At 38.8% G+C, this 22,544-nt stretch overlaps 1 protein-coding gene across 2 annotated transcripts in view; it reads right to left on the bottom strand.

Annotated features, from left to right (window-relative positions):
- Nucleotides 1–238: 238 nt before the first annotated feature.
- The window catches only part of pcdh7a (protocadherin 7a), a 52,530-nt gene continuing 30,224 nt past the window's right edge, over nucleotides 239–22,544 (bottom strand). For both annotated transcript variants that reach the window (XM_041983729.1, XM_041983728.1), the window contains 2 exons: nucleotides 7,062–7,263; nucleotides 239–4,126 (listed from right to left, as the gene is read on the bottom strand). In XM_041983729.1, the coding sequence (XP_041839663.1) occupies nucleotides 3,588–4,126; nucleotides 7,062–7,263 (741 nt within the window). In that variant the 3' untranslated portion in view covers nucleotides 239–3,587. The remainder of the gene's footprint in view (nucleotides 4,127–7,061; nucleotides 7,264–22,544) is intronic.

Below are 22,544 nucleotides of genomic sequence, written 5' to 3'. Positions count from 1 at the left end.
ATGCTGCATTCACTTGCAACTGGACACTTGAGGGTTATGTAGGTTATACAAAGGTCAGTTTATACTAAATATTTGTTGGGGGTGAAACCTGGGGGGTGAAGATGGGGGGTTTGCAGTCAGATTTTAGTGGTGGCCCATGCCCTCCCAGATCGTCCCTCAGGCCCCAACCGTTAAGTGAATGACGTTGCTTTAATTAGGATCATCTGTGAAAAGTGAAGGAATTAAAAGTCAAAAAAGAGAGGGTTTGAAGTTTTTAATGCCAAAGTCAAACTTTTACATGATTCATCTTCATACCAAACCGATCGTTGACAGCTTCTCTTCTTCCTCATCATAGCAAATGCAATTAGTTCATCATGTAATTACAGGAAGGGAGCAGCAGAAAGAAGAAGAAGAAAAAAAAACAAACTAAGCGAGTTCCTTAAGAAGAGAAATCAAAGAAGAAAGTAAAAATACATTTTTTTCTTTCTTTTTTTTCTTTTTTTTTCTCGAGTGCAGATTTGAACCTTAAGCATGCCATTGTCTGTTATGGTTTCCAGTTGTTCTTTCTACAGTGTAGCTTAATCTGTACATGGCAAGGATAGCAGTATGAGAGGGAATGACGGGTACATGATGTCCATCGAAGCGTCCTTTTATAAAAAAATTACTTGATTAGTGGGTAATAGACTCCTTCTCTGTCTGGCTTCCCTCGTTACTTTGCAGTAGACTGAAACATATTAACATTTAAACGTGCAGTATAAAAAAAAAAAAAGTACACATCCACACAGATTCATGTACAGCAAGATCCCCTAAATCCAGATTCGAGGGTTTGAAATGTGCCATAGAGGAGCTGCCATAAAACAGCAGTCTGAAGAAATATGTGCCACGATGAGGAGACAAGGCTGTGTCAAGAGTCTCTTTCCAAAACAAGTCTCTCCCCAAGTTCTTCCCTCCTTTCTAAGGCCTGAGACAAATGTATCCCAATGCTTTGATTCCACAGCAAGACCATGCGTCCTTTAGTTTCTCAGAATCTGTACTGCTGCAGGTTATTGGAATTTTGTTTTCAGCTTGTCAACACCAAGTCTCCATGAACACAGAAATTCAAAAGCTTTGAACTTTGTGAATTTTCAGTACAGTCCATCAAAACAGAGCTCAATAAACAGCCAATGTTGGTTGATATTTTTCTGGGGTAATGAAGGCAAGGGAGTAAATGCATCAGTGGCCTCAAAGCTTAAGAGTTTTCACAGAGTAGTAAAGTTAAAAGTATATACAGGTTTACAAAGTGTGGTCACACACAGACAGAATGCTTCATCCTAATGACTCCTTTCAAATGTAAGCAGGTGTCATGATTACAACTATTTCATTGCCCCAGATGTTGAGTTATCTGTCAGTCACTGTTGCACACCTGAGTTGGGTGCTGTTCTTTTTTTTCCCCCTCATTTCCTTAACAAGGTAATGTTCTCTGCCTCTGATCTGCTACAACTAGAAAAAATGAAGAGGCACGTTTACTGGCAGTTTCCAGCAGTGCTCCTTTCACCTATCCAAACATTAATGAGATCAGTGCAGATCACGGGAGAAAAAGAGAGGAGAAAGGAAACTCATTAAGACCGCAGGGACGACCTAACCCTATTATCCCTATCACACCACTGAGCCACACACACTGATGATGGGAATTAAGATGTGTTGGCCTCGATCCACACCCACTCTTCAGCCCGATGCAGCAGAGTGTGTTGGAAGTCGCGCAGCAGCTGACTGGAAGGACGAATGTGAAGGAGTCTGTTATCTGTGCAGTTCAGCACAGCGGTATGGGTGCGCCCAGGTCCGTGCTGTGCAGCAGAACAGGTAATGGCAGAACCCTGCACTCTCTCAGTTTCTCTCACTCTACAACATGTTCTTTTTAGTCACAGCCTCTGGCACACTTTGTGCTAAATCCAGGGCTGTGGAAAACTGAGAGAAAGGTCCAAACATGTTCAGCCACTGAAACTAAAACTCTCATCACTATCCCTATTTCCCCCTGAGAGCACTCACTTAGCACAGATGTATCCAAATAACTGTGCTGTCCAAAAAAGTATGAGGTTTACAAAAGAGAGAGAAAAATAATCTGCATCATATTTCTGTCATGCAAAGTTTTTTATCCTGTCTTTTTTTTTTCTTACAGAAAAAGCAGAGATTTGGTTTTTATATGAGTCCTACTTACAGTATGCAGAATATCTCCTGCACCAACATTTTCTATCAATTACTTACAGTAGATGTCATTGAAATTCTCTTTAATGTATCCACACACATCAGTCAGCGAGATGAGTAATTATTTAGATACACTTCATGTTTAAATACTGGCTGGAGAAGAGCAGGCAAAATGCTACAGCTAGTTCAATGAGGCAATGTGCTAAAAAATTATGATTGAACGCACATACACACGCTTGCGTATGAACGGATTGGTCAGTACATCTCAATACCTGTTTAAGTTTCTGGTTAAGTTTTAATATGTTTGTATGTTTGTGTGCATTCATGTGTGAAAACTTTTTCTGTAGTCTGAAGTGAATGCAGCTTAAGGTAAACTTTATGTTACACAGCCACTAAAACTGAAGTGTGGCTCTCTACATGTGTGTTGAGATTCTCTAAATGCACTGTATGAGTTGGAGTTTACATGCTAATGTTTGAGTGTATACGTGTTTGCATGCTTGCATTGTGTATATATGTATGTGCATGTGTATGAGAGCGCTTACATTAGGACACAGGAGATGTGACATGAACTCGGCACCACTGTCTGTTCTGAAATGGCGGACAGCAGCGTAAACAGAATGCTGCTGTTTTATCAAATACACACATGATATATACATACAGACTGGGTGTAAAGGAAAATTAATGAAACATTTTCATACACATCAGAATACTGTGGCACTAGAGACTCTATGAAAACCTTGTATTCTGAAATAGTACTGAGTACATTAAAAAAAGGTCTTTGTTTTACCTTGTTGCTGTTTGCTTTGATTCATGTTTTTATAGAACAGACTTGACACTGTTTACGAAGCAAGATTCTCATGGAACTGGTTAATATATCCCACCTGTGTTATGATACAGGTGATTAGGCATTAGAAAGTTTGATTGGTTGGAATTAGATCCAAATTACTCATTCAAAGACCCGTAACTTCTTTTTATCTTTTCTGACAGGATGGAGTCTCAGTGGCTTTTCAGCAGATGGTTCATTAGTTGAGTCCAAATTTGGACTGTTTTAAGATGCAACCAGGCTTTTAATGCATCATGATGTACACAGTTTTAATCTATCTTATTTGCAAAGATACCTTTGTGGTCAAAGGGTTAGGCATGCATTGGATTTTATAAAGGAAAAAAAGAGAAGATTGTCCTCTTCTATATAAACATACAGTCTTTGCCTGTAGGTAGCTTACAGTAGTTGTTAAAAAAAACGTTTTTTGTTGTTTTTTTTGTTTTTAGAAAGACTCAAAGCACTCTAAAGAGTTTATTGTGACTTAAGTGCCTATGAGTATTAGTCCAAAAGTTAAGAGTTTGATAAAGGCGTTTGGAGATGATCTTTTTTGATATTTTCCCATCTCAGTTTCAAGTGTGGTCAGAACTGCTCTACAGTGTGGCCGTCACAGGTAGACCTCACGGCGGGACAACGTGAGGCAGGACGTTGTCTTGTAGTCCCCTCCAGTCCGGGTCAGTGGTATGACCTCGGGTTGGTTCTGGCCTTCTCCTCCCTCCTCCTCTGGCTGGCGCCTCCCGAAGCCTGCACTGCTGAATGTGTCGTAGGACGCTGAAGTCATCTTGCGGTTCAGTAGGTTACGGTTGTGATCGCCCACGTTCCTGTTGCGGTCTCCACGACCCAGGGTGCCAAGAGGATCCCCGTTGGCTAAAGGTAGCCTTTGACCTTCTCCGCTGACCACCACCCCAGGTTCAGAGCTTCCTGCACTGCCAGCACTCTCGCTGTCGCTCTCGTGGTTGTTACCACGGAGATTGTTGTTGTCATCTCCTGGGGCAAAAGTTGAGAGTCGTGGGGGGTCACTGCCGTGGCGCTGACGTTGCCGTGGCGAAGGGCGGACGGGCATCCAGCACGTGTCAGAGTGGCCGAACTCATCACACTCTCGAGTGCACTTTCCTGTCAGAGCTACATCAGGCAGCTGTCTGGCATCTGGATACAGGATAAAAACGATAAAAAAATAAACTAATTAAAGACTTTATTTTAAATTTCTGCCTTTATTTTATAGCTGGAAGCAGATATATTTTCACAGGGGAAAATGGGAGGGTGCGATTTTAGTATATCTATAGCGCCACCTGGGTGCCCCATGAAGAGGCAATCAAATTGAAAGTGCAACAAATGAGATAAGCTAAACATTAAATGAGGGAAAAAGGTAAAAATGAGTAAAAACAAACCACATGATTAGATTAGGGATATAAAGGTGATAATTGAGTTTGAAGGGAACAAGAAAGGAAGGAAAAAAATGCTGTTGGTGCAAAATGAAAATTGCTGACTTCTAAAGAATTTTCAAAAACCCAGCTGTGCTCAGCATTACATGAAAGGTGAAAGGTGAGTTTAAGCCAAACAACTATCAGAGCCACAGGGAATGTAATTATCAGCCATTTGAAAGGCAAATCTAAACTTTTTATATGCAAGGACAAGATTACATGTTCTGAATATTAGCTACATCCCATGAGTGAGGACACCTCAGACTGAATGCTGATGTCCTGCAGGGCCAAAATTCTTACCTATTTAAAGCAATAATTTATAAACCCATACAGAAAACAGGTAAATTAAGCCATGACTGGCAACGAAAAGAGAACATTAATGCGAATAACATGAACAATACAGCTGTCATATAACAGGTATTGATAACATTTAGAGAACATAGATTTAACTTTGTCTCCTGTGTTTCCAGTTTTGTGTAGTGCTTCAAAGATTTTTTGTAGATGGAAAAGGCCTACAAAATTATAAAGCTCAAAGATTCTATTAACTGGATTAAAGGGAACAAACTAGGCTGCATGATTATGCCAGAAGTTGGCAATGTAGGCTGTTACTTATGGATGTACAGTATCTCACAGCAGTGAGTACACCCCTTACATTTGTACAAATATTTTAGTCTAGCTTTTCATGAGACAACACTATAGAAATGATACTTTGGTATTCAGAATATCAGACTATAGAAACTTAACTTATTTTTGCAAAAATGTGAGGGGTGTACTCACTTCTGTGAGATATTGTAACTCAGTAGAAGAGGTGGTCCTTACTGGAATATTAATAAAAAATAATAAAAATAAAAAAATCAAGTAAGAAAAGAAAAACAAAAACAACTGTGGTGGACATCCAAAAAAGGGAAACTTGTTCATATGCTTGGCTAATTTAGCAATTAGCATTAATGCAAAACTTAACATTAACAAAGGAATGAAAAACGAGCTCGTCTTCAGGAATAATTGTAATCTCTGGGAATATCTGGGATATTATGATTATACCTGAGAAGATGCTGGTCAGTCAAAATACATGAGTTTATTGTTTGCTGGCTACAGAAACAGCTGGCGGGTCACATCATTTTAATCTCTCCCAATCACATGTGAGATACAAAGCTGTGTTTCATTTTGTCTGATGTGCATCTAATCTCTGTTGAACCAGTGAGAGACCTTTTGCACATTTTATTTTAGTTTATTTTATTTTTTTTTACAATTTATAAGCTTTCCATTCACCTTTTATATTTAGATCTTCTAAATATGAATAAAACATGGCAATGGAAAACAGGTTCTGGACTTGACCCCTTTGCTGGGACTTCAGACTTTTCTTTCATTTCTTTGTTGCATCGGCATGTAACCCGCACACCGCTTGGTTAGTAGCTGGTGTGGAGAGCTTCAGATGAAAATGAGCCACTGGCTCATATGCCACCACTTTTGACAAATCCTCCGACTAATTAGTGCAGACCATTTGGGGAAGACATTAGAGTAAAAACTGAGTAATTGAATCCTTTCTGTTTTTTTGTTCCCAAACACTGATGCAATCTTATCTTATCTTATCTTATCTTATCTTATATCTTTGCTTATTTTATTAGTTTGTATACTGTTAGACTGCAAATCTGTGCAACACTTTGCATTGTTTAAATGTGCTATGTAAATAAACTTGACCTTCACCTTAACCTGACATTAAATTATTTCAACCTAAGGGCATAATATCTGCTATTAAATGCTCATTTGAGACCAATCATTCATTTTCTGTAAAAACCGTAAATTCTGGAATCTGCTTTACTTCAAACTAAAAAAATAAAAAAAATTAAATAAATAAAATAAAATCAGTATTTCAGTTGTAATGTCATAGCTATTTTTTAACATGTGCAGCAGCAGTGTTGACAAAATCACATGAAGACAAACAAGCATATAATTATACACAATAATTAGAACCATCACTAAGAATTCACGGTTCAATTCTTCTGTTTATCTGACTGAGACAAAAACTTAATAAGCTACACAGAATCATCAGTTTTTAAACATTGGCAAAAATCTTATTGAAACCACACTGACAGCCTCAGAAACAGTCAGTCGCCACGGACACAGTGACCTTGGTGAGCTGCCACTATTCCACTGTACGATTATATGCAGTGGAAGGAAGATGGAAAATAATTTTTTGTCACTGACAGGGAGGCTTAAGGCCTTGGATGAGACTCTGGCACAACATACTGCAACATTAGCTTTTTGAAAAATCTCCTTGCATAATACAAGGAGGCCTTGCACACAAAAACAGGGTATGCACTTTGTGAAATAATGCATGCATATACACAAAGGACAACTGCTTTCTTATGTGAAACACATTCCCATCAAGAGAGGAGAATAAAAACTCCTGAGACCTTGACAGCAAGTCAAAGTTCCAATGAAAATGTTTCTGTAGCATGTTTGTTTGTCTGTTTGTGTGAGCTAGAGAAAGAAAGATAGTGTCTGTGTGTATAATCAAAAACATGCCCATTCCTTTCACAGTATAAAGTACAGAAAACCTCGAGATGGGAAATTTTCAAGTCAGTGTATTTGGCAGCAGGTCAAGTTCAGTGAATTTTACTGGCTGAGCACCAATAGATGTCCTGTATGAACGCCCGTACCATTCTCCACATGCTCCTCTTCCCCCACGCTGCCCTCCGGTGTGGTTCGCTCGTAGCCTTCTTCGGGAAGCGACAGGGCTCCTAGCCGTGGGCCTGAGGAACTCTTGCTGCTCGGCGTCTCTGAATCTTCCACACCGCTGTCATAGCAACCACCTTCCTGGGGTTGGTTCACAACAGAGAAGGTCACCCGACGAAGGGTCCCCTGCAAGAAACATACACACACACACAATATGGGATTAATCATCCAGGATTCCTAATCTGAGATTCTAAATCTGAGGATTAGGCAGTTGGGGAGGGTCTGCAAAGACATATTGGGATTATCTGATCATGTTCGTCTTGATTATGGGCTTAGCTGCTACAGTGCAGGGTAATAGTCATCAACCAGCCATGGCAGTATTTCAAAGTTTTCAATTGTCTTTTAATCTCCGTTTAGATTAATGCTGCTGGACATGGCTGGTGTTTACAAACCTCTGAGACACTTATTCCCTATCTGGACTGGCGCCTAATAATAGCAGCTGGATAATAGTGTCCAGTCTCAAAACACTTACCTGGTGCTCTATTACAGTAGGTGAAGATATTTTTCCTATACTGTCAACTAATGCAAGTAATGCACTGATCTCATTAAAAGTTTTTCCTGTGTTTCCAAAGCTTCACTGCTCAGCTAATGCAATTCAATATCAGCCACAACATCCAGGTTACCATAAGTAAGTAACAATGCTCATGGTGTTACAATGCAATGCTTTCATTCTGGCATTCACATGGATGCAACATGGATGTTTGCAGAGTATGACAACAGCAGCCTCCCCCATCAGGAGCGGGCCCCACAAGAACAGCTTGGACAGACCTCAAAGAAGATCACAAAGAGTCTGTGGTGTTCACCCATCTACCAAACACTCCAAATGCTAATCTGGTGGGTTCTGATGGCATCTGTAGGAAGCAAATCCAACGACCCAATCCTATTACCCAAAGGGCCCAAAGCATCTGTTGCAGATGTTACTGTACCTGACGCCCTACGTACACCCTAAGATGTTCTTTATCCAAACGATGACTGGATGGTCCATTTCTTACAGCATGAGGAGAACCAATATAAAATCTACTCTAGACAGAGTAACATAAACTAGTAATAAAGGACTATTTCCATGTGTCTTTATTTAAAAGATTTACATTTTAATTGATTCTTGGATGAATGAGCGGAACAGGCAGTAGAAGAGTCAGAAAGTGGTTCATGCTTAAAACATAGCTGGTTTTGGATCTCATGAAAATGAAAAAAAAAACAGAATATCATGAGCCATATGTCTCTTATTGTTAACTTGCTAAATAGTTTATATATTTTCTGATATTAGTTTTTGTTATTACTTTTTTTCTTTTTCATTTATGCTGATTGTTTCTTGAAAATTCTGTTTCAAGTGGAATTATTTTACACTGGCCAAAGACATTTCACTTATTACTATTTCAAAGTCCATTATGAGCAATGCTTGAACTTCATCCATGAGCCTTCCAAAAGGCTCCAGCTATCACTCTGAACACGAAACAATAAACAATTTAACAACAGTTTCCATAAATAAAGCAACTCTGCAGTGTAAGTAATTTCAACAAAGATTTACAGTTTTCCACTCATACAAACTGAGCATCACAACTGCTCTAGTTTTCACACACTTGTACCCCCTCCTTTGTTGTTAGCGGAGTAGTTTTAACTCTGGAGAGAAACAAGACTGTAAGTTCATGCTGAGAGAATATCAGAGAGAGCTAAATGACTCCATCTGGCCTGAAGGGATCAGTCTGCACCAGGACGCCTGTTTTTATTTGACATCCATCCTATCTCGTCTCATACTCATTTATCTGCTGACAAAATTACATCCCTTAAATCTAGATCTGCTTTGAAACATGCAGTGTGTACTGAGAAAACGAGAGAAACAGAGTTAGGAAGGAAATTAGGGTCGAAAAACTATATCTCGTAATGTCACCTCTGGATAATTTACAGGGAAACTGATGGAATGCTGGGATGAAAGCTCGAACTATACTATTTCTTCTTTTCTTCCAAACATGGAAATGAAACATTTGAACAGTTCATCTACTGAACACACAAGGCAAGAGGAAAGAGGAACACAGCAAAATTAATTAAGCAGAAGGAGGGAATTAACTTGTTTCTTCTGCCACTTCTTAACTACATTCAGATGAAAGGGGGGATGAGAGAAAGTGACTCAGACAGCAGGAAGGGCGAGCACATGCAAGGCTGAGGAAGAGCAGAAGATATTCGAGTCTAATGGAACACCAGCAGCCCTTGGAATCATCATATTAACTCTTGGACAAAAAAGTCTATCCTCTTTTAACATGTTCATCAGGGAGCGAAAGAGAAAAATGCTTTAAGAAATAAGAATGAGTATAAACAGTCCCAGAGAGCGTGGGGATTTTTGTTTTTTTTTATATAAAAATTTATATGCGTGATCCCATCATAACAAGTCTCTCATGCCAGAGATATCAATAGAAATGATTTCTTTGCTTGAAAGGCTGTCAAAACTGTTTTTATTAGATTAGAGAGTAATATTATATCAACATCATTGCAAACTGTGTATCTGTGATCACAGGGTAAGGTTTTTTATGATAATGTAAACTTTAAATTATTTCTCATCATTAGACTGAAAGACAAATACATCACATCAGCTTACTGTTCAGAGTCAAAATTGGAAAAACAAAAAGCAAACTATTCAGAAATTATTCATGGGAACATCATTAGCCCCATTTTATGCTTCCTGTCTATTACTATGGTATTACCACAGCAGTGCTCAGCATCCATTTTTCAGAAAATACTTAGTGATTTTTGAAAACTCCACTGTTATTTAACAACATTTGGAACAGTTGTGAACATAAGTGAAAAGAGAAAACTCCTGATTACACACAATGAGGAAAAAGCTTAAATACATACTTTAACGATACTGGATTTTTTCTCTTCACATTTCATGAAATAAAAAAAATGCTCAGCTATTGTGCACAAAACAGCAAGGACGTGCCATTTATAAGAGTCTAAAACATCCCACGGCCAGAAAATCCAAGTAACGTTCATTCTTTTGTGAAGCATATTGAATCTATTTTCATCCAGGAGGTTAATGATTCTGGAAATGCCTTCAGTGGCTAATGATGTTAAGAAAGAAACAGCTCTATGAGAATGTACTTTGGCAAAAAAGGGGCATTGAGATAAACATTAAGATACTCTTTGCTAATGTAGTGAGAGCGCTGCATGTTAGTTCTAGAGTTTCAGTTTTGCATGTTTAAGTGATGCCCTTTACTAATTTAGCAATTACCATTAAGACAAGAGTAAGTAAGCTAAGTAAGGCAATTCATTTTTATTTACAATGTATTAATTACTAGTTAGATGACTTAGTATTTTATATGTAATTCTTATATCATTGTAAATGCATTACTGGCAATTATGATGCACTGTGCTTTTTCAGTTTTCATTTTATTTTGCCTAATGTGTAGATATGAGGCACAAGTTCAAGTTTCAGGATCTTGTTTTAAGTGAGTATAAGACCATAATGTTTACATTAAATACAGCTGGCAATGTATAGATTTACAGGTTATGAATGAAATAGACATTCAGCTGTTGATGGATCTTCGTAAACAGTCAGGGGAGATTTGTGTTTCATAGTTTTCACCTTCAGGGAGACATTAAGATTTTATAACAATCCATGCCATAGTTGTTGAGTAACAGTCTAATGGCAGTTCATAATTCATGCAATTTTATTATTGGTTAATATTTTTAGGTTCATGTTCACTTCCATTATTTTGAATACAAAAACAAACAGAGTTTTCAATTTCATGGTATAAAGAAACTCAACATTTGGAAGCTGGAGGTAAAACAAAATGACATTTCCCTAAAAAATAAACTGGATTCAATGCCAGCTGGCAATCATCATTTCTTTGATTTTCATTGACTTTTGTTTACTGCTTATTTTGTTAGGTTTAGGCATCTAAACAACTTGGCTATAATTAGAAAAAAATGGGCTATAGCTTAAATACACCCATCTACATGCTTAAAAATCTCAGGGGTTCCATATGCATGTGCTTCTGAGTATTGGATGCTTGTGTATCTGATTTAAATGTGAGGAACATTGGATGGCGCAGACTGGGGCTAGTAATATAATGTGAACACAGAGATCCGGACTGAACCACAGGGTAGGCCTCCATTGACTTGCATTGGGTAAACTGGCGGTGGCTGCTCTCTCTGTGTGTTCCATTACAGAATTCATCTGATCAGCAATGATTCCATTTAATTCAATTTCACTCTTTCCGATCAAAGCGAGCCAATCCAAACCCTTTATCTGGATCATGTTGTTTTCTTCTCCTCCCCCTCTGTCCTTCTTTTCTTCTGCTGATCCAATACTTGACTATGCTTTTCAGTGTTGTGACTCTCAGCCTTTTTTCAGTTCCTCCATCTCACTTCCTCCACCACCTCCTCCTCTTCCAACCCCTTCCTCTCCTTGCCAGTCAGCTTTATGATGTGGCGATCAATGATGAGTCCTTGACCTCGTTATGAGTCCCTCTCTGCTTCTCCCACAGCAGGGTTTATTGACCCATAACTCCTCTTCAGTCCCTCACCCACTTTCTCCCCCATTTCTTTTTTTTTTCTCTTATCTTCTCCTCAATCTTAAAGTCACTCACTGACAAACCTCTCTTCTTTTGCCAAATCCAATATTTTGGCTACTTTTAATTATTACTTTTCACTCACTGTACACTCAACATGTTCTGACCTGGTCCCTCTGGCTTCCTCTCAGTGCTGCTCCAACCATTTGAATAGCTTCGGTCTTAAGGGATTTTTTTAAAACTCCTGCCAAATCTCTCTCTCTCTCTCACTCCCCTTTGCTTATGTCTTAAATGTATCTTTTATTATTTTGTTTCTGCTTTACCAGCTTCTGTTGTTGCATAAAAAGTACTTAATCCTTTCAAACCTGACTCACAAAGTGGTCTTTTGTGTATGTTTATCTTCTATCAATAAAGGCTGACAGCTACATATCTCAAATTTCTATATAGTTAAGACACATTTATCATAAGTCTGGACACACACACACACACACACACACACACACATGGATAAGTTGGCTTTGGTCCAGTATGGCCTATGAATTTATGCCTGATGGAATATTAATTGAGTTTGACAGAGGACATAAGAAACCTTCCTCTTAATCTGACACGGACCATTACAGTTCAATACTGACATGGAAGCCTAACTCATCTGCATGGTACCATGAATGTGTGTGAGTGGGTGTGTGTACATGTCATTACAGTTTTGTAGGCAATGCAGCTATATTGTAGACATATTTGAGCATCCTGATAAAATACAGGAGTTATCAGGAAGCTATTTCTGTAAGATGAGTGTGAATCAAAAAGATGCATAATGGTCCTGAGCTAAGAATAAACTTAACCATGTGAATCTTGCAGCTCTGAAGCAAAAGAATGAGAAAAAAAGTTCCTAATATAGCTTCCATTTTGGGGCACGAGTGCGTTGCAGTGCACAGGAGCATGTGGTTATGTTTGTGTATAAGTGAGACTTCACACCTTTATGTTTGCATTTTATGACTGTGTGAGCCTAAAAGCCTGCGAGATGTGTTATGTCAGCCTGTGAGAGCGTGTGTTTGCAGTGTGAGGACCAGCATATGTGTGCGCATGCACAGGCACAGGTTGGCTCAGTCATCAAGGTAATTAGTGTGTAAACCTCCTCGCTGTCGGTTCAAAGAGAATTAACGAGCTCTAGTTAATTAACAGTCTCCCTCTCTTCTCCTTACATGTGTCTGCATATTCAACACATGTGTATGCATCTGCACATCTTGCTGTGTGCGTGTGTGTACATTTGGTTGCAAGTGTCTGTTTGTTTGTTTGTGTCCTGCTGCACTCTGGTCTGCATAATGAATTTACAGGTTGCGGCTTATGCATAAACCAAAACTACAAATATGGTTGTAAGAGAAGATCCACATTTCCCTTTGGCTCTCTGCTCATTCATGTATTGACATCATCTAGGTATGTGGGCAAAACCTCCATTAAAAGCTGACTTTTTTATTTTTTAGTTAATTACATCTGCATAATACTCTGTGGTTACTCTTTCTTACACAGCAAGTATGTTGCTTGTAACAATGCCCTGAGGTCAGGTTGTAGGTCAAATTCCAACCATGGAAACATTTATTTTTATTTATTCACTAACCACTAAGACACAATGCATGCATGAAGAGTCAGGGAGTGATGCATAATCCATAGCTGACCAAGTGCATTGACCTTTGTTGCATCCTATAGCAGATGAAGCTAAACCTTCAGTAGTCTACAGTCAGAGTGGAAATTAAATCAGCCTCTAACAGTTTGTTTCCTGAACTAAATCTAACAGGAATTTGACTGATATGGCTTATTCATGGATCATGCTATGGCTCATCCTAACACTGACTCTCAGTGGGTGTAGAAAGGTTCGGCTGCTCTGCTTGGCATTTAACAATCACAAAAATGATATAGCTTGTTTGCATTTTATTATACCAGCCACAATAATCTTGGGCTGGGGTAAACCCAGAATGAAGAGATGGCATTAAACATGTGAAAAGCAAATGTTATTAAAGGAGATATGTTATGACCTTTTATACAAATTGACTCCATTTCCTATAAGTTCTAATGAAATGTACACAATGTGCTTTAGATGAAATCCCACAGAGAGGCAGTACAGCTTCTTTTTATACCTTTCAAGCACATAATTTCTATATGACAGAGCAAACAGTAAATAACCTGAGAGCTCACAATAGCAAATACTGCAAACCAAAGACTACCACGCTGACAGAGACACACTAAACTGTGATAAAATTCTTACACTTCTTGTCTGCAGTTCAGTCACAAATGGGGTTCTGATCCTTTTTTAAGGCACAAGAGTGACATAATGAACTGGCCCAGGTCATTAAAACACTGCATTGCATAAATATCAGCTCCATAAACTCTGGGCTTCACAGTTGGTACATTCCTGTGTTTTGAGCAGGTTTTTATAAACTGTTAGCAATAGTTGCTATTTTGAGCTACTCTTTTGACACTGCTCCAAATGGGTTGAAAATGTTGGGCTTCAACTAAGCTACTGGATGTTCAGAATAGATTGGTTTCAGCATTTTCTAACACAAAACTGTTTAAGGAAGATGTTTTGTTTTTGAACTGATATTTAATTTAAAAAATATCTAACTAATATATACTTGAAATTAAAATGTGTTTTCTCTTGCCCTATTTTTATTTATTTTTTTTAGCCAGAGGAAACAAAGCTAAGAACAGGAGTGAAAAGACTGCAGCTGAATAAATTAACATGTTTTACAGCTAAGAATGAGAAAGGATTTTCAAACACCGGTTATATCTGGTGCGTTGGCCATGATCACAGCTAATGTGATGGATTATTATGTGTCGGTGAATGTGTGAATTTGTTATTGTGCCCAAAAAATAACAAGTTGGTGGTAAAACTATATTTTTACCTTTGTGTTTTTGTGTTCTATCTGATCATTTTATGAGCCAAACATAAATCAACCAGACGTTTGACATCCTCTTTGTAACAGCTCCCACCAGACACTTCAAATTCTCCTAACATTGACTGAGGGGCTTAGCTTTGTAATTTTCCTGTCTGTTGTCCTTGACTGCTGATTTAAGCCTGAAAACACATCATATTTGATACCAAGTATAAACAATTTTTGAAATATGACTTTCTTTTATGTCAGAAATTGGATCGTGTGACCCTCGTGGAATTATAAAAGTCGATCAAACGCCAAATTGATGGAATTTCTTAAGAAGTTTAGCAGTTCCAGAGAGCATAATGACTGAACCCAGTCATTTAAGCATACTGTGAAAAAACGGAAAAATAGCCTTGCAAAACTTAATGAAATTAGTGATGAAGTGTTTCTAGGATATTTTGACTTCAGCCGCTCTGAACAAGCATATATCTGATCTTCAATGAAAGATTAATATAATTCAAATCCTGTTACTTAAACTACATTATCCCATCATGTTTCCCCTAATGCAAGCTCTTATTTACTACCCTAAGAATAACTGAGCTGATAAAATGTCAGTCTTTTGCATAGTACAGCTATGACTGTGCAAAAGAAGTAAGGTGATACAGCACACAATGAAAGCTAATATGTTTGTGTTGACATGTCGTGGACGCGGCCCAGAATTCATAGCTGGAATGCTGATCAGACAAGATGACCTTTGCTTCTGCTCTTTTGTTTTGCCTTCGTTAAGTGATCACATTCTGCTAAAGCAGCCTGTAAATTTAAAGAAAGAAATCTGCCCATACATTGAGAGTACAGGGAACGTTGGACTGAAAAAGTGAGCTAAGCATCATGAGGTGTTTTTTAGGAAATTAGAGTAAAAAAAAAAAAAAAAAAAAAAATCAAAGCAAGGATGCTGCTGTCTATACACACAGCTCTGCTGCTGAGGTTTTCATTTAGTTTATTCACTTTAAACAATCCCTTTCTTTGCTGTTCTTATTATCTTACCCACTCCAGATGTCTTGTTTCTTTCTTTTGGGCTTTCTCAACAAGAACCTCGACTGTGAAATTTATGTTTGAGAAATAGCCTGAATATCTCGGGGTGATTCAATCTCATCTGTGCACAGTTCAGCAAAGTTCATTCATTTACCATTCTATTTCAGTACCTTTTTCTGTTGCTGTGGTTTATTGCCACACTGATGAGAAAAGCAAATGAATAAATAAAACCAATCTAAACTTTGACAAAGCGGTTGAGTCAACAGGTCAAATTTCTCTGCTGTAACATCACATTTGCTGGAATATGTAAAAGAAATCTTTTGAATCTTTTTGCTGTCATCTGTTAGGTTAAAAAAATAAAAGGCAGCGAGGAGGAAACATTGTAAATATCTAGAGGATCTTGCAGCTTCCAAATGAACACAATCCACAGGTTGGTATTCATTTGATGATGACATATTTGCACAAGTTATGTCAATGTAAACTTGATCTGTAACTGTATTCAAACCCCAGGTGCTGGGGAGGATGTTGAAATGCAGTGGTAAAAAAAAAAAAAAAAAAAAAAAGAATAGTTCTTGCTTACCCAGTGCCATCATTAGGTCAAGTAGACAGGCACAGTGGGACATGTGATTAACAAAGTGGATTTTAAAATCCATTTTCTCCTGGATAGTTACATATGCTGAAGATGAGTTGATCTCTAAAAAGTCTGAATTCTTAAGAGAATGTCTTCTCTTTACACCAAAAGGTCTTAATTAACTTTTGAGGGTTCATTTGTGTGGCTTTAAACAGTCACTGCAATGCTAGTCCAGGTAATGCAAATTTAAAATCAGTGATAACTCATTTAAGCTTGACTCAATCTGCAGCCATGGGCTCCTCTAAGCAGCTAACGACCATTCTGAAATTTTTAGGAATTGATGCCAAAAGCAGAAGGTGGCCATAGGAAAATATAGGAAGAAGAAGTACAGCGTTCCCCTTCACAAATATGACCTTTATGAAACAGTGATAGAAAGAAAACTCCTTGCTCACTACAAATTTCTGATTCCCAAGTCTGGAGTTTAACTTCCAAACAGGAAGCCTTCTGGTTGCAATGTGAAAGGATTTAAAACCTCTCACCTGTTGAACTTGTTAAATCATGTTTTGGACTTGTGCAAGAATCGGCGGCAACATTAACAACATTTCCTATAACTATAGGAAGGACAATGATACTATGCACACCTACAAAACAACTACCTTCAATGAAGCTTCAGGTCTCACCAAAACCTCCACAAATATCTATGCAGGCATCTTGAAAGAGTCAGCTTAAAGATGTAAATAAAGCAGAAGCATTTTGCAGGAGGAATGGGCAAAAATCTCTAAACAAGAATGACCCTAAAAGCTGCAACATGCTAAGATATTTGTAAAATAAATTGTGTTTTAGGTTAGTCAGACTTCCCCTTTTCTTTGAACCCATAAAATATCAAACTAAAACAAGCAATCTTTTCTTTTTTGTAAATTGTTCCCTTTTTATAATTTAACTGTTTCATACCCGTTACACAACCGAACAGGGGCAACGGATCGGTACGTGCTAAAACCAGAAGTGAGACAGAAAAACAGTTTACAGTCACAGTCGAATCCCAGTTAGACAGAGTCAAAGCATGATGTTTGGCATTGGAGGGTTGTGGTATTTGCAGAATGCTGAAAATTGTTTGGAGCAGGTTAAAACTTAGCTCGGGGCGAGAAAAAGAAATATGAGCAGCATTTCCTTCATTTGTCTGACCCACAGATGTTGAAGACGCCTTATTACCACAACACTCACACTCACACAGCCTCCATACATATACCGTAAATGCACCCATTAGGCACACCTGCTAGCTTCCGCACACTTGCAGGTGTGCATGTGCACACATACACCCTCGCACGCATTTATAACTATGCAGCAGCATGTTGCAGTGGGACCACCTCTGCAGTAAGAGCAACCCCCCACCCCCGCATACTTCTGCTTTCCCCCATATTCCCTCCTTCACTGCCATATTTCTCTGTTACCTCTCCCCTTTTTGTTCACTCTCTTCTCTCATTTCTCTGCATTCTCCTCCTCTTTCTTACTGATCTCCTCCTCCTTTCCTTGCCCTTCTATTCTGTCTTTCCTCTGCTTTAGTCTCTCCCTCTCCACTGCTTCCTCTAGAAGCAGGTGATGTAGAAGGGTGCTCAGCAGTATCTGACTATCAGGCCTGACTCTGTGAGAGGAATGATAATCACTGTGCTGCACTGCAGAGAGAGAAAGAAGAGGGGGAGAGACAGAGAGAGAAAAGAGGGAGGGAAAGGGGCATGAGGTACAGGAAAAGGGGGGCAAGTGCGGCAGTAGAAATGAGGGAATGAGGGGTTAAGATGAGGAGGGCAAGAGAGCAGGACAAAGAGAAAAGAGGGAGAAAGTAGACAAATAGGAATGTAGGAAAAAGAGTTTGAAACTGAACACTGCTTTAGTGGCACATACCCTTTTGGTGTCATGCTCTTATTCCCCCCCTCCCTCTTTTCCATTCCACTCATCTATCTGCTTTTGCATTCACACAAACACACCTCCAACATCACTACTTCTACCATCATGGCTGCTTGTAAAACAGCAGCCCTGCAGTATAAGGGAGAGCCTTTGCCTTGTGTCTGAGCGCCAGAGAACATTAACTGCAGCAGCGAGGTCATCTGATCGACACTATGCGGACCCTCTTTCTCTCTCCCTTTACTTCTCTTCCTACTGCTGCAGTCTGCTGTGAGCCCTCCCATGGCCAACACTGGAACTACCAGCCTTGCTTCTTCCTGGCACACCTGTCCCAAGTAAATGTTTTGTGCTGTTCTTTTATTGGGAGCCAATTTCTCTTATAAAAACCCTGTAGACCATGCTCATTATCATGCCCTAAACTGTAAGTGTGTCTTTCTGTTTGTTGGTATCATCTGTGTGTATATAACTGCAGAGATAAAGAGACTGTTTCACTGCAGGCGGATCTGCTGCATCCACCATGGCTTTGTTACCATCAAGCTGTCCACTCTGGCATTGTGCTCTCTCCCATCTCCCCGTCTCCATCTGGGCTCTCCACCCTGCAGATATGCATTGGAAATCACCGACTCTATTCACAGTATCAGTCTTTTGAAATGTTTATCCTTTTGTGCAGCTGTGGCTGTCTATGGGTAAAACACAAAATAGAGACAAAAGCTCGTAGAGTGAGACATAAAGCGAGGCTTTCCGGACAAATGCCCATGATTCAGATTAGCTCCTTTGTTGGCGTGTTTGTGAGCGTGTGCTGGTGATCTTCATCACTTTCCACTGCTTGTTCTTAAAACAGTCATCTCTTTTAATACCCTTGACAGCAGTCATTGTTAGGAAAGATGCAAACAGGATGGTGGCACACAACTGGCCCTCTGTGTGTAATTGTGAGTAACAGAGACCATACATATGTATGCATGCTATTTATTGGCCATTCTGTGTGCAAATGTGCGCACGTGTGTGCGTGTGTGTGTGCGTATTTAGTCAATTAGACTAATGTGTTAGGGACATGCTTTTCTCACCCACTTCTATTGTCCATTAAGCTTGACCAGATGAAAATGGGACAATAGCTTCTCTGTAGGGTCCAGTGTGTGAAAAAGTGTAAGTGAGAATGTGGTTTAAGATACGTGATCTCACACACAAGGCTGGCAAACGAGCACAGACACATACAAAACCAGGTTCCCTGTTGAGAGTGATTAGGATTGCTGCTGTGAACAATAGACAGAGTCAATAAAAAACCTCAGAGACATCCAGATACAAGAGCAAGGTGTCCCCTCCCCCCCCCCCCCCTCACACACACTCTCTTCTCCGTCTCCACCTTCATTTACTGGCACTTTTTTTCCCTTTCTCAGCATTCTGTAGCCTTTCTCTTCATTCTACATCACGTTTCTTTAGTCTCTACCAAAACTGCTCTTTCTCCTTCACTTTCCAAACAAGTTAATTTATCACACTGAACCCAGCTTTCTCTGTGCCTCTCTCATTTTCGCCTTGTTTCTCTGTGTCTGGCACTGATACTCTGTCGCCTTTGTGGTGCCCCTGTCTTTTGTAAAACCAACGTATGGGCTAAGCTGACAGAGGCTGACACGACGGAGTGCCATGACAAACTGAAATCCATCCTGTCAGTTTAGAATTCATGTCACTCATTTTACAAGGTTAAAGATAGCTTTACCTAATGTGTTGTCAGATGCAAACAAACATGCACTCCGCATTGCCTTCGCCACACGTACACCATCACAATTACACTTACAGTACAAGCACAGAGTAAGGCTGGCGCACACACTCACATGTACTCTGCACATGAGAGTGCCGCATTAAGTCAAATACCTGCATTTTAATATGACCTAAAATGGTAAGACAGCACATTTGTGTATGAATGTTGGATATTTATGAGGGTGTATATGTGTGTGTGTGCACTTGTATTACTCATGTTGAAGGGTATTAAAATTATTTACACAGTCACATAGAGGGGACCAACCTCCCTTTTGGGAGCAAAAAGCAAATCCCCATAACCTCTAACACTGGGTTGAGGTTTGAGGTTAATGCTTAGGGCAAGTTGTTAAAATTATGGTAGGGTGAAATCTAGAAATGCTCCTGACATTAATGTCCTAGATGGTTAAACAAGGGGGGGAAAAGCCTAATCAACTGGTGTAAAGCTGCTGTCAGACTGCCAGCTCTAATCTGTTCTTCCACATTAAATGTCTGAACAGCAGAAAACCAGTGCTGTCAAGTTAACATGTTAACAGCATGTTAACCTAATTTTCTTTCTCTTTGCCTAGAAAAATACCAACAATAACACTTTTTTTTTTATTTAGACAAGATTATGCTCTGAATTCAGAATATCTATGCTAAACAGCATTTCCTGTTCCCCACTCACAACTAAACTTTCATTAACATTCAAATATTTCCAAATCAACAAAAGCAACAACTTAAATTACTAATTGTAACAGGAACCTTTGCTAGCACATGATTAACTAAATTCAAACATTATCATTGGCTACACTGAAGGAAAAAAAACATCACAAAGCATTCTCAACATAAAACAGCTGTCTTACTAGTTAAAGCGCTGCTACATTAATAAGCAGATAACAAATGAATGGTTCACAAAACTACACACAGTACAAATGAACACCAGTGTTTTTAGCTGTTGTATGATTACAAGAAGAATTTATTTATATATTTTCAAATCCTTTAAATCAATTTGGGTTCAGCATCACCAGAGTACATCTAGTTGACAATATGCCAGCTAAGCTAAAGCTAACACAGATGACATTTTTCCTGATGATGTGACAGATTATAATTTAGACGACTTAGCAAAAACAACAATCCTTCAACCCCCACGTCAACATTATTGTTTTAGACACTTTATAGAGTAGAGTACTGTAGTAGTGTGTTTCAATTGAAACCTGAAGTGTAGCGTCACTAATAGTCCACTTAAATGTCTGACGCAACTCCATCAAAGGGCAAAGTGATATAGGTTTTCATTTCTAAAGCGGTGAACAACATCAAGATTATAGCGATTCTGGCCCCTGAGGCCATCTACATACTAATTTTGAGCAGTGATGGTATTATTATTTATAAACGTAATTAATAGGTTTGCATGATTAGAGCCTTTATAAAGTAACACTTATGTTAATGTGTTACTATCACAGAAAAGTAAGGCTTCTGAGTATTTTTGTGTCACCAAATATCAACACATTTTCGTTCCTTTCTTGTGTTCTTTGGTACATCATTTAACATTTTCCATTGAATTTACTGGCTGCTTTAAGTGATCACATCAGGGATCACCAATTCCAGAGCTCTTGGGCCAGCTTCCTGCAGGTTTTAAAAGTTTCCCTGCTGCAACACACCTGATTAAAGTGAAATGGTTCTCCAACAGCTTGTTGTCCAGCTCTGCACAAGCCTCTTAATGACCATTTATTTGAGTGAGTCAGGTGTGTTGCTGTAGAGAGGCATCTAAAAACTGTCAGTCCAGAAGGTTCAGAGTTGGTGATCCCCCATTTCTCTGGCTACATTTAAACTGCAGCTCAATTCTGATTTTTTTGCCTATATGTGACTCATCAGAATTTATTAATGACAGCCTGAACAACACAAATCCAATTTTTTTTTAAATCCGACCCAGGCCACTTTCGATCTGTGGTGACCTCAGTCTGAATGGTAATGTCACATTTCATCCGACTTTGACATCACAGAAGTGAGACAAACGTCACAATTCTGCATCGATGGAAGGGGAATGCAGCAATATCGCATCATGACAGATAATATCAATGCAACTTTTTTCATTTGTCAATCGGCCATAATTTTGTTGGCTCCGACTGTGCAATTATCTCTAAATTGATACACAAACATGTGGAGCATCCTCATCTACTTCTGTAAACACTGCATTCTATGTGACATGTTTCCATCTGCATGATGTGATGAAAGCTGAATTGGAAAGATAACAGGAACAGCCATGCAAAAAAAAAAAAAAAAAACGTCTTTGGGTAAAAAAAATGGATTTGAGCATCCACCTGCAGTGTGTACGTAGCTATAGTCTGTTTTATTGTGTTTAATCTTTGCAGCCTAATAACGGTGCATCATTAATGATAAAATTTACAAATTAACATTAAATCAACATGCAGCTCAATGTGTAAGTGTATGACTTAGGAGGTTTCAGATATTACTGATCTTTACAGAATAATGGTGACTTGGAAGTCGTTGACAGCATCTCCTTTGCCACATAACCTTCTAAAAGAAAACAAGTTGGCTGGAGGCGTAATATATTTCTGTGGAGCATTTGTATGAAAAAAATCTATTATTCAAGTAAAAATGTGAAAAGATTATAAAGAAAAAAAATGCAATAAAGTTACCATTTGTTATGAACAATAGATATTTAGCCATGTGATTAAATGCGATTCCAATTAACAGGTTACTCAAAAGGTTCCAGTCATTTGACTCAGTGATTAAAGACCCATTTATGCTCCCTTACATAAATATGGACGTCTGTTTCAAAAGTTG

Source organism: Melanotaenia boesemani, chromosome 4, assembly GCF_017639745.1.
Source record: "Melanotaenia boesemani isolate fMelBoe1 chromosome 4, fMelBoe1.pri, whole genome shotgun sequence".
In the NCBI taxonomy this organism is placed as follows: domain Eukaryota; kingdom Metazoa; phylum Chordata; class Actinopteri; order Atheriniformes; family Melanotaeniidae; genus Melanotaenia; species Melanotaenia boesemani.
The sequence above is the reverse complement of the archived record's forward strand: the minus strand, read 5'-3'. Positions and strand labels throughout refer to the sequence as shown.